General features: G+C 45.1%; 1 protein-coding gene across 6 annotated transcripts in view; it reads right to left on the bottom strand.

Moving 5' to 3' along the window:
- ZFAT (zinc finger and AT-hook domain containing) overlaps positions 1-13,027 on the bottom strand; it is a 235,157-nt gene that overhangs the window by 88,570 nt on the left and 133,560 nt on the right. For 5 of the 6 annotated variants that reach the window (XM_050801563.1, XM_050801566.1, XM_050801562.1 and 2 more), the window contains one exon: positions 1,890-1,978. The exons of the other annotated variant lie outside the window; for it this stretch is intronic. In XM_050801563.1, the coding sequence (XP_050657520.1) occupies positions 1,890-1,978 (89 nt within the window). The remainder of the gene's footprint in view (positions 1-1,889; positions 1,979-13,027) is intronic. 6 annotated transcript variants of the gene reach the window in all.

Genomic DNA, 13,027 nt, shown 5'->3' with positions numbered 1-13,027 from the left:
CCTGGACATTGAAGGCGTTCCAGCAGATCCCTCTGAGCCTCCCTCTGACACTCAGAGTCTTCAACTACAAGAGAGGGAACGATGAAAATTCACCTCCCACAAGGCTGTTCTGAGCATAAAATAAACTTGCCAGTGGGGAAGGTCCTCGTCACCTCAGAAGTGCTGAATGCAGGTGAGTCACTATCATCATGGTGACTGAAGTCAGTGGATATAGGCATGGCAGAAAAGACTGACAGGTGATCAGTTAGCTTCTCTGAGGTTTAGAATCTTCGTATTTCAAAGATGGAAGATAGTATGTACCATGAAGGAGATTCTAGATGATGAACATGAAGTTCCTGGTACAGGGCCTGCACACAATGGACGTTCAATAAACACAAGCTAGCAGTGTGCTGGTGTATGATCGCCCAGCTCTCTAGTGCTTTCTTTCTGTGTCTGACCAAAAATCAGGGTGCCCTGACTGCTCTGTGAGCCCAGCCAGCTGCAAGATTTCCCAGTAGGCTTGAACCAGAACTCAAACATTCTCAGGCACCAATAAAAGCATCTAGGTTGTTCATGGTGAAACCCCGTCTCTACTAAAACTACAAAAATTAGCTGGGTGTGGTAGCAGGCTAACTGAGATACCCTGTAATCCCAGCCACTTGGGAGGCCGAAGCAGGGGAATCACTTGAACCTGGGAGACAGAGGTTGCAGTGAGCCAAGATTGTGCCACTGCACTCCTGCCTGGGCGACAGAGGAGTGAGACACCTTCTCAAAAAAAAAAAAAAAACCAAAGAGGAGTATCTAGATCGTTGCCCAAGACACCACTGAAAGAAACAAGCCTTGGCCCTGAGCCCAATTCCGTTAACACCCATAACACTCCATACCCCGACCACCTCGCTGTGGACGCACCCAGGCAGAACACCCGAGCCCTGTGCTCTTGCTGTCTGTGGCAAGGACTCAGCGATCGCTTTAAACAAACCACCCAGCGTTTAGTGCTTCTTTGTTTGGAATCACAACAGGCCCTATATCAGGATGGTTTGGGGCACTGCCTGGTAGGAATTCCACTGCCACCACTTTTGGGGTGATTCCAGCTGCAAGTCCAGCGGGACAAAACAGATGCCCCGCCATCCCTCCCACGTTCTATGATTCTCTGGGATGAAATGGCAGACACAATTTCAAAAACCATTTTAGAGCAACAAGTTTACAAATGGAATGATTCCTTGCCATGTGTGCCATGTGTGCCATGCCATGCTGTGCCAGCAACAGCAGTAATTTTAAGGGTCAAGTTTTCCCAAGTGCTGAGCAGAACATTTTACTGAACAAATTACTGGACCCTAGTTATTGTTGTCAGTCACTGCATCATAAGCAGTGGCTAGGCAGGCAAGCATTACCACCCACACTGAAGAAACACCAATTAGAGGCATTAAAAGAATACGGAGGGCCACCATCTCCTGAGCGCCTGCAACATGCTGGGCACTGTGGTGGACACTCCTGAACACAATCTCCCGTTTTACAACTGCTTGTCGGGCGGGCTTCATCACACCTGCTTTATCAGGTGACTCACCTGCGGCAATCCAGGATCTGAAAGCAAAAATAAATGTCCCTAAAGCCTGCAAGCCTTCCTCTAAATCATTCCAGAGCTTTTATGCAAAGACTGTGCCTTTTCTTCCATCTGCATCCTCTTACGCATCTTTGACTTGGTTTCCAAATTACAGAGAAATGCTACGCTTCTGGAACGAGAGAGCACAAATAAACTGCACTATGCCTCAGACTCCATGTGTACCAGCTAAGGGGGCCCCAAAGCGAAGGGAACGCCAACAAATAATGAAAGAATGCTTTCTCCGTCTTCACTTTGAAAAGTGATGCCTTTTCTGCCTGAACATCTGCCTCCTTCTCCAGAGCCCTCTTACCTTGAAGGAGACATGCTGCTCCATGTGCCGCAGCAGCTGTGGCTTCTGGGCCGCTGTGTAGTCACACACCGTGCACTTAAACTGCTTCCCTGGAAAGAAGCGAAGGACAAGGTGAGCGTCGCCAGGCCAGCAGCTCCCACTGTGAATGAAGTGCCAGGCATGGAGCCAGGTACACAAAGGTGTTCCTTGCCATGTGAGGATCAGAATCTCAGAAGGGAACAGCAACGAGGTGCACGGGCACAAGGCAGCACACTCAGTCTTCAACAGCTGGGAGTGGAGAGGCGCTGCCTAGGGACGGAGAGGCACAGCCAGCTCCAACCGGGGAGGCCCCATGAGCAGTGACATTCCATCAGGCTCCTAAAGAAAGAGTAAGGGTGTATCCAGCTACCCAGAGAGAAGGGCATCGAGGGAGAGGAGCGCACACAGATGAGATTGCAGGGGAATGGACCACAGGGTGCTCAGGAAAGTGGAGCAGCTGCATCTTCCTTCCTGGAGTGTGAGGTCTGCGGAAAGTCAAGAGCTGAGCCGGAGAGGTTGCCGGCCCAGAATGTCAAGGGCCTGGACCATCTCACAAGGACCTTAGACATAACCCTGAAAGTCTGGTGAGTCTGCAGGATGATGGTCAGCAAAGTGCAGGATCTGTGTTGCAGAACTCCTAACTCTGGTTGGAGTGCCAAAGGCATTTTTGAGAGAATGCTAGAAAGAAAACTAGCGAAACGTAAACCACTGCTCTTAAAAAGATTAAGGTTTTAGCAATATTTAAACATTCAATAATGGGGTATGTTAAAACAAGTTAATAGATATATGAGGTACACTATATTTTGCCTCTGATTAGCATAAATAAAACCTCAACAAGCAATAATACAAACATGTGTAACCAAACGTAAATGTGGCCTACTTCATATAGCAGTAAAGAATTCAACAAGCAGCTTCTAATGGTGTAAACCTCCTCAGGGCATGACACCCGCAGCCACTGTGGCTGGGTTCCCAGAAGCACTGGCTCCTCCTAGAGCGCTCTTGCACCTTTCCCTCTTAGACATTCCCCTCCCCTCTCTTCACTGCCAGCTCACTGGAAACCTGTTCTCACTAGGATGCCAAGCCAGTGGCGGATTTTGGCCTGTATGTTACTGGATGACTCTTAATATGACTCCATTAAGAGTTCACCCTTTGGAAATCTTCTGTTCCTTTGACTCCATAACAATACCCCCTCTCTGGGCCTCTCTATTCATTTTGAGTATCCCTGAGGCATTCCCTCTCATCAGGGCAGATATCATTAGGCTGCTGATGTTCCACAGTGTTCCAGCCCACCCTCCTAGTCTAACTCTGCAAGGATCCTTGCATATAACTGACCCCTACAGGTTTTTGTAAACCTTTGATGCCAAAATCAGCATCTTCTACTCTCATCTCTTCTCTGAATCTGAGACTTGAGTATACAACTGCCTGCGGGACCAGCTACTTAGCTGTCCCAAATGTCCTAAGCTGGACACATCTTCTTCACCAAACAGCTTCCACCTCCAGCCTTCCCAGTTAATCACCCATCTGATCACCTACATCAGATACCCAGTAGCCTTCCTCAACATCTTTATGGCCCTAACTTACACTCACCTCATTTTTTTCAGCACCTGATTTCATCTCCTAAATATTTCTCTTGTCTGTCTATTTCTCTCTATTTCTAATACCTCCACACCGGTTTAGGTCCTCCTCATTTCTTTCTTGGACAACAGCAAAAGCCCCTAAGCTGGTTTCCTTGCCTTCATAAAACACTACCATCCATCCATCCATCCATCCATCCATCCATCCATCTGTCCATCCGTCCGTCCATCCATCCATCCATCCGTCCGTCCGTCCGTCCATCCATCCGTCCGTCCATCCATCCATCCATCCATCATCCATCCATCATCCACAACCCACACATCTATCTACACATGCATCCAGATGCCTCATCTTCTATCCAGATGAGCTACAGCATAAACCATCCCACAGTCCAGCCATGAGAACCAACCAATGGCCCCAACTTCAGAGCAAAGTTGACGTTCCAGAGTTCAGCAGAGAAGGCCCTCCAGAATCAGAAACAACTCTCCCCAACCCACCCCGCCCCTTTCTCTGACTTCCTCTTGTGCCTGTCCCCTCTGTATTTAGGCTCATAACAGTGAACTCCTTGAGTTCTCCAAACTTTCTGCCTTGCCTTTGCAATCTCAGACCCCTGAGCCTTTGCTAACATTTTCCATGCCTGGAATGCACTGTCTCACAGCATCTGGCCATTCTTCCTATTAATTCAGAACTCAAATTGAACACTACGGTAACTGGGCCAAGAGGCAGCCCTCCACAGGCCCCCTACACACTGTTCACTTGCTTCAGTCTATGCTCCACCTCTACAGCCTTTACAAGGCAGGGGCTGCCTTCAGCTGCCCATGGCAGGGACCACATCTTACTCATCTTGGTACCTCAGAGCATGAGTGCACACACAGACTGAATATATTCCATGCATTTCATTAAACTGAACTGAGCAAAAATTTTGTACGTCTTATATGAACATCACTCTCAATAAGAGCAGCAAAAGGAAACAAACATTAATACCACAGTTGTATCTTTTATTCCAGGTGAATGAACCCAAAATTCTAAATTTTATTAATTCTGCAAGCCCAAAGTGTAAGGAAACTTTTTCACTTGTAAGTCACACAGTTACAATTAGAGAGCAATTAGAACTTAAAAAAAATACAGTAACATCTTCTTTTAAACATAGGGCCACACATTTCTACACAGCTCCAGTGGAATCTCAGCTAAACACACTTCTCCACTGACACATGGCTCATGTGTGTACAGCATCCTTATGCTGGGCAGCCTGGGCAAAATCGTGCTGTGTTCTTCACCACTACAGTGGGGGAAGCAGAGCTAATGGAACCATTCTCTAAGTTGATAAATATTCTGTCATTCATTATCAAACACTTGGGTCAAAGAGTAACAGATTAAGTGCTAAAAAAGAGCCCTAAAATGAATAAATAGAATTGCCTCGTTTGAAATCAAGAGTCAGCCTTTTATGGATGTACTTCCAAGACTCTGCAAGAGACAAGAAAAGAAGGCAGCAGCTAAAAGCCATCCCTTACTGAAGCATCAGAGCCCTGGCAATAAATATTACCAATGTTTTCAGCAACCATAGCCAGCACCTATCAAACAAGCCTGGGAGAACACCTGACATAATTGTTTGCTGCCTAATTAAAATAATGGGATACAGATTCATGACTAATCATAAAAGAGTAATACTTTGAGACTGTCAGATGGTTTTCTATCAAGAGATTTCTGAGACTTACAGGCAGAGTTAACTGCAAAACCTAGTATTTACTCGAGGTGAGACTGACCTCAGAATGCTGGGAGATGCACATCGAACGGCTGTATGTGGATGTGAATCACCCAGAATACCAGGGGAAGAAAAGAATGACTACAAAGAAAAGAGTTTGACTGTTAAAAAGTAATTCCTTTTCCCCAAAATATACCTGGCTAGGTCTACCCACTGGACTACTAGGCATCATGAGTTGTGCTGGGGCATGACGTGTACAATCTTACCACGCACCAAAAGCCCAGGAGGCAGGCAGTGTCACCCTTTCACGGATGAGGACCTGGGATCAAGACTCTGAGTCACTTGTCAGATCACGAAGTGGTAAGTGGCAGAGCCCAGATTTGGCCCCCGGTCTGTTCACCCCAACACCTCCATTCATAGCCACATAAGAATCTTTTCAGCTAATAAGGGTGTGATACAATTTCCTAAATGGAAGGAGGAATTTATACCAGCAATGGCATATCTGTGCCACTAACACATAAGGTGACTACCCATCAGAAGGTGACTACCCATCAGAAGGTGACTACCCATCAGAAAGGATGGCCCAAGAAGAGCCAGTTGCAGGGGAACTATGTTCTCTTTCTGGCCCTGTCCTGCTCACCCTGAGTGACCCTGGGTTCTTTCTTCTATGCTACTCAGAGGCCCCATCAGAAAAACGGGGAGGTAATCCCTGTCTGCTGTGAGGGTGGACTCAGGGACTGGGCCTGCAAGCATCTGAAAAGCAGCCCCCTGAAGGATGAGGCTGGGGGTGCATACAGGTGACCCCGCAGTGGACCGTTCAGCTGAGTGCAGTGTCCTCCAGACCTGTACCTCCCTGACACTCCGAGACAATCCAAGTATTCAGTTCTAATTAAGCCAGCCTAAATCAATATACCTAAAACAAAAAGCATAAAAACAGAGCAAAGGAAAAGGTTTGTACAACTCTACCAAAGTATAAGTAAACAGTTGTAATAGCAGAGTTTACAGAAAACCTTCTCCTCCTCCTATTCCCAACACCCTATCTGGCCTCATCTCCACGCAGAGCAAAAGCCAGGAGCTTCGTAGTGGCTGCAGGGCACAGGGGTGTGTGGCTCCCTGTCACCTCTTGGAGCTCATGCACTGCCTTCACCTCTCTCCACTCCATAGACACAGTCTACCCACCCACCTCCAGACCTCTGCACCTGCTGTTCCCAGAGCCTGGGGTGCCCATCCCAGATATGCCATGCTCTGTTGCCTCATCTTCCTCAAGTCTCTGTTCAAATGTCACCTTCACACTGAGTCCTTTCAGCCCATTCTGTTTAAAATCACAGTCCCTATACCCCTTTACTGATTCATTTTTAGCAGTTCTCAGCTTATATTTTCATACTGAAATGGAATCATTTCATATTCATATTTTTATTTTCATCTCTCAATTTTCTTAATATTCTAGATGTCTTCATATTTCCACTGTAATATACCACACACTTTATTGATTTATAGTGTTTGTTAATCATCTCACTCACGAGAATGTTCGCCTCATGACAGTGGAGATTTTGGGTTTTGGCTTTGGTTGCAATCACCGAAGCAGTGCACTGATTCACCTTGGTTGGTCCATCTGGCACCCTTGCAGGTTGTGGGGACTTTGAGACAAGACTGCAATTTTCATGCCACGTCCTCAGTGCTTGGAGGTGACAGCATCCTGGAGGTAAGGCTAGCAGTTAATTTATAGGAGCACCCCATTCAGAAGTCTGTTCAGCCACCCTTTCTCCCCTCCCCATAATCAACATGGTCACACGGGGCATCACAAGGGCCAGTGATATGTGGTCCTACCCACCATCTCCCCACTCCAAGTCACAGGAGATTGGACCACGGTGGACAAGAGACTGTAGCTGAGCCTGGAATCAGAACTGTCCAGATATGAAGCTTGCAACTCAGGAGTGGATGAGAGTTGTGTTTTCAGTCTGTGGGTGAAACTAGTAAGCAAGCCAATCTACATGGGGTGGGAGGAGAGCACAGCATAGAGAGACAGAGACAGGACATCAGCACGAAGTAAGGAAGCAGAGAGGACGAAAGGTGGAGGATGAAGACAATCGCCTGGCTGGTTGTGTCCATTCACTCAGCGAGCATTCACGGAAGTGCTGCTGGGTGCCAGGACCATGCCTGACCCCAGGAGATGAGAGTGGACAAGACACCAGAGGCTCTGCTTCTGGCGCTCATCACCTAAATGGACAACCAGCAAGTATTCCAACAAATAATTACCAATTGCAACAGGCCACGAAGGACAAAGGCAAGGAGCCACGGTGGAGCATGAGGGAGTGTGGAAGGGGTGCAGCCATGTGGCCAGGCTGTCAGGGAAGGCTTCTGTGAGGAAGTGACGTTACACAAGATGGAAGGGTAAGGAGACCAGCCGCACGAGGAAGAGGTGAACACAGCACTGGGAAGAAGGAACTCAAACACAAAGGCCCTAAGTCTCCGTAAGATTCCAAGTAAGTTTACCATAAATGCCCCTTGGCGACTTCTGTGACCTCAAATGAGTTTCTGTCAACTGCAACCAACAGTCCAAGAAGTATAGCTGTTGAATGAACCAGTGAATGTATGACTATAAAACACCAAGACCCCAGAAAGCAGGCCAAAATAGGGCTTGACCAAACAGTGTTCTCTAGAGAGGACAGAATCAGATTTAATTAACTGAAAAAGTCCAATGACAGCACACTCTTCTACACAGCACTATGAACCAATGCTACAAATGCTTTATGACCATTAACTCATTTAACTGTTAATACCTGTTTGATTTTACGAGCTATCATATAAATAAAAATTATAACATGGTAAGATTTGATACCCATTAAACTAAGAAACTAGACATTTTTAGTAACAAAGTGTTAAAAATGGAAGAGTTAAGCTGGGACACTTTCTTATTTCTGGTACAATTTTTTGGAAAGGAAGTTGGCAGTGCAATGCACAATTAAAACCACCAAAACAAAATAGCCATCCTGCTCCTGGAAACGTGTCCTAAGGAGTTAATTCAAAAGAAGAAAAAGTTTATATATGCAAGAAAGAAGCCCCTGCCACATAAGTTATAATAATGGGAGGAAAAATGAAAATAACACATTGTCCAGAAATAAGGGAATGGTTATAGAACTCATGGATCACCTTAGTGCAACATATAACTCTTAAACTTGTTATTAATGAACTGTACAAGCAACAAAGATTATTATAATATTAATAAGAATTATATCTTTTCATTACAACTATATAGCCATTCCATATGAACATGAATAAAGATTTTTAAAGATTTAAAATAAAGAATTTTTAAAGAATTGTGGGCACACTTGCAGGAAGAGGTTGGATTTTTATGAACATTGTTTTCATGTTGTCTGCACTCTAACAGAAAAGCATTTCAGATCATTAGCACCCATCTCTGAAAGGCTGAGATGTTTCATCCATTACTGCACGCAAACCAGAAGACAGATCTTTCAACGCAGAGCCATAAAATGATACCCATGGCTTCTGAACTTGAAAGTTCACCGTCTTTTAAATAACAGCACCCCAGCCTTGACTGGCAGGGCACTGACTTACGGGTGCTCTTTCTGACCAAGCATCTTTCTCCCTCTTCTTCACAAAAAAGAGCCAGTGGCCTAATTTTGCAAAAAATTTCAGGAGTAGTCGCTTCTTTACCTCTGGGGCAGAATTTAATTTCTGTAAACAGTCAAATGTCATTCTGAGCCACACCTTGTAAATAAGGACAAAGCAAAGCTGAGTCATACCACTTTTGGAGAAACACTGTTGCAGAACACACACTCCAAGCTGACTGCAAAAGTACTGCCACAGTGGGAAAAAAAATCACTGTGGGAACAAAGATTTCCTGGTCAGAAACCACAGAATTTAGAATCTCATTTCCCTATGAAATTCTTTATTTGACCTACAGGCCCAGATGGTAAAAGTCAAAATCATAACAAACTAGATGAATCTCACAACCATACTGTGAAAAGGAAGAAGCCAGACATAAAAGAACACATATTGTATGAATCAACGCTACGAAGTTCAAAGACAAGGAAAAGCACGTTACAGTGCTAGAAGTCAGGGCAGTAAGCAGTTACCTCTGGGCAAGAGAGATGGGCAATAATGTCGCGGGAGTAAGAAATTGCCAAGAGGCTGGAAGTGTGCTGTTTCTTCTAGACTGTAGTCACACAGGTGTGCCTCCTTTGTAACAATCCATCGAGCTGTATACTTCTGAACTGTCTCTGTGTGTGTGTGTGTACTTTAATTTTAAAAATGTAAAAAGAAAAATAACACAACAACAAAACAGGCCACCTTCCTTAGAAGGTTCTTGAGAACTGGCAACAAATTTGTTTAAGAAAGGAAAGATGTGTCGTGTAGTTCAAAGATAAACTTTGAGGACTGTATGGCAGTTTGTGGATTTATGCAGTCTGATGTTGCCGGTGGAAGGAAAGGGACCCCATCAGTGTTCCTGGCCCTGTAGTTTTCAGTTAGACGTCTTTCTGAGTGCTAGGCTCGCTGGAGGTTTCCACTGCAGACACCGCAGCTCTTTCTGGAAACACAGTGTTTCACTAGCAGCTCCATTTCCCTTTAAAAATATGTGATTTGGTTGAACTCTCCTTCAAAGATGGGGATGCAGGCACAAAAATGTCATTTCCATTATTTCTGTTCATCTCTCCAAAGGTGAGGCACATCTTTGCCAAATCTCTCTCCACTTTCAAGTGTTCTTTTGGAAGGAGCCTCTTTCTTTGCCTAACCATGAGTGCTGGGACTGCATGTCCATGACTGATGAAGCAAAGCTGACCTCTGTCCTTTTGAGCACTGCCTGGGCCTGGGAACTGGATGCTGGCTGAATTCAAGGATCACCAGACAGTGAAAGCCAGCACAGGGTCTGGAGTCAGAGAATCCTGAGCTCTGCTCTGTACTCCAGCCTTAGCCAGGTAAAACGTTACCCAGGCTATCCTGTTAGAAAGGGAAGAGTGGACTTGAAAATAGGAGAAGGAAAGAAGAAACAGGAATACTTGTTATCCTGCCTCAGGTTAGATAAAGAGATGTGACCAAACCTAAGAGAGCTCAGACTTAAGTTCCTGTTGACTCTCCACATGGAAGGAAAGGGGGATAGCAATGTGGTAGGTGGGGGAGCCAGCACAGTACCTGCCTTGCTGAAGCCCCTGGGCTCAAGCAGGAAGTTATTCCCAGCTGGACATGGAAGCAAAAAGGTGCCCATGTCACCCTAGACCTCTGAAACTCAGCTGTAAGGGAGCCACAGGCTGAGCTCCCATTCTCTGCTTCTGAAAAGAAAGGCAATCGCTCCCTGCCTCCTGGCAGCTGTGGGCGGGCCACCGTGGGATCTGTGAAGCCCTAGCCTGGCGACTTGGCACTGGCACTATGTGTGGCACCTGTTGTTCCCTTTGTTTCTTACTACAGCCTCATCTGCTTGGTGACTTTCCCTGAGGATGACTCCAGCTGCTTGCTTACTTTAAATAGAGTTCTATATAAAACTAAGAAGGAATGGAATGGTAGAAAAAAAAAACTTAAAACGTCACCTTCAGCTTTTGGCATCTGGATTCCATCAGAACACAGAGAGAGACAGCAACGAAAAATTCCTTGGAATTTAAGGCAACTTGTTTTAAGTATCTGCTAAATTAAATCATCCTTGCCAAATCAAATTTTATGTGCACCTCAAACCTGAAGGAGCTCTAAAGTACTTACAGGAAAGAATTTCCATAAATCTCAACTGTTATTAGTAATACTATTCTAGAGGTATAAAAGTAAAAATGCCTCCTTATGACTGTTTATCCAGTCTTACTGAAAAAGGTGGTATTTTACATAAGTAAATTTTCAAGAGTTTTTAGGAAATTGACTTTAACTTTTTTTCAGGAAACTGACTTTCACCCTTTTCAACAGTGATACTCTTTAAATATTAACTATTGCATTGTGCCTTCCTAATAAGAGAATATTTGAAAAAAAAAATAGTGATTTAATCTTTCCCAGATGATGTGAATTAACTGCTACAAATATCCATTCTTATACTGTGTCATTAAGAGCTACTGGTTCATGCGCCAGAGGAAAGGGTACATGAGCTGACACCCACAGTATGAACCCAATTAATCTTCCCGCAGCCCCATGCTGTGGGTTGATAATGGCCCTCCCAAAGATATCCAGATTCGAATCCCCAGAACCTATACATGCTACCATATATGGGGGGGAAAAAAAAAAAAAAAAGGAGTTTGCAGATGTGATTAAGCCAAAGATCTTGAGCTGGGGACTAGCCTGGCCTATCCAGATAGTCCTAGTGAAATCACAAGGGTCCTTATAAAAGGGAGGAAGGAGGCTTGAAGTCAGAGAAGGAGTGCGGCGATGGAAGCAGGGACAGAAGAGATTGGAAGATGCTGGACTGCTGGCTTTGAATATGAAGGAAGGGGTCCATAAGCCACCGGATGCAGAGACAGGTTCCCCTCCAGAGTTCCTAGAAGGAATGCAGCCCGGCTGATACCTTGATTTTAGATCACTGACCTCCAAACTGCAACATAATACATCTGTGTTGATCTAGGTCGCTAACTTTGTGGTAATTTGTTACAGGAGCCACAGGAAACATGTAACATCCATGTTACAAATGGGGATCACTGTTCAAGACTGTTCAGGCAAGAAGGGATTCCAGTCTGGGCCTGCCTCTGGAGCCCAAGGTTCTCCCTACTCTACCTCCTCACTTCTCCATGTAGCCCAGCACACAGAGGTTTGCTGCCTCATGTAAGAAAAGCATCCTGCAGGAAGCATAACAGGCATTTTGCAGCAAGTGTTTTGCAAAGCACACATCTTCACAGTTCTAGCATCTGTGGTGATTTATGCAGTGGCAAATCGGAACAGAAATAGCTACAGCAATAAAAATGCAGTTAAAGAAATCTCTGTACTTTAAAGGCTGAACTTCAAGCAACCGCAGACTTAGGGCCTGATGATTCTCTGTAATTAGTACATCAGTTTTGATATAAGGAGGGATGGATCAGCATGAGACAGAGGTGGAAAGAAACCGAAGGCAGTGCAAAGCCACATAAAGGACAGAGCACAGCACCAGGGCTAGATGAAAGTTACAGACACTGTGCCAGACATTTGCAGCTGAGACCCCTCTACCTGGTGAGGTTTCACGTAGCCAAGCCTCATTAAAAAGTTAAATCTGTATATCAATCTAAGCTAATTGCTCAGTTAGCTGCATAGTTCATTTTATAGTATGGGGTCACTTATTCCTAATGGATCTTGTGGTTTATAAAAACCTGAGAAAAAGAGCTACATATGAACACAAACAGGGTGAACCTATTAAAAATGGTATTTATGGGCCCTGAAATTAGCCCTACCTTCTCCCATCGATCACCCAGACTCCAGCCCAAGGATAAGCAACAGAAACCTACCATGTTCATCCAGTAGCCACACTTCCACACCTGCCCCTTCACCTTTTCTCCAAGGGCAAGTAGGAGGAAGAACACGAGGGACAAGGATGCAGCAGAAAGACCGTCTCACTAAAGCCTTGCAAGTTAACCTTGTAAGACCAACCCAGCTAGGTGCTCGGGGACCATTTTCTATTTACTTCCTGGTTCTGTTTTTAGAAGCAAAAGGCCATGGGGCTACTTTATCCTAGAGTGGCTTTGCTTTTTAGAGGACAGGGGAGGAAAACAAAGCAAAACTCCGCACTCAGATCTAGAATATTTTCATCTGCAGCCATGAGCTCTCTTATCATAAACTGAAGAAGGGACAGAAAAAAAGGGTACTTACTCCACTCAAACCTGATTTCCATATTCAAATCTCCACTTGCCCATTACAAGAGTGCTTGAAGCCTGGATAATTCTTTTCAAAT

Source organism: Macaca thibetana, chromosome 8, assembly GCF_024542745.1.
Source record: "Macaca thibetana thibetana isolate TM-01 chromosome 8, ASM2454274v1, whole genome shotgun sequence".
NCBI lineage: Eukaryota > Metazoa > Chordata > Mammalia > Primates > Cercopithecidae > Macaca > Macaca thibetana.
The sequence above is the reverse complement of the archived record's forward strand: the minus strand, read 5'-3'. Positions and strand labels throughout refer to the sequence as shown.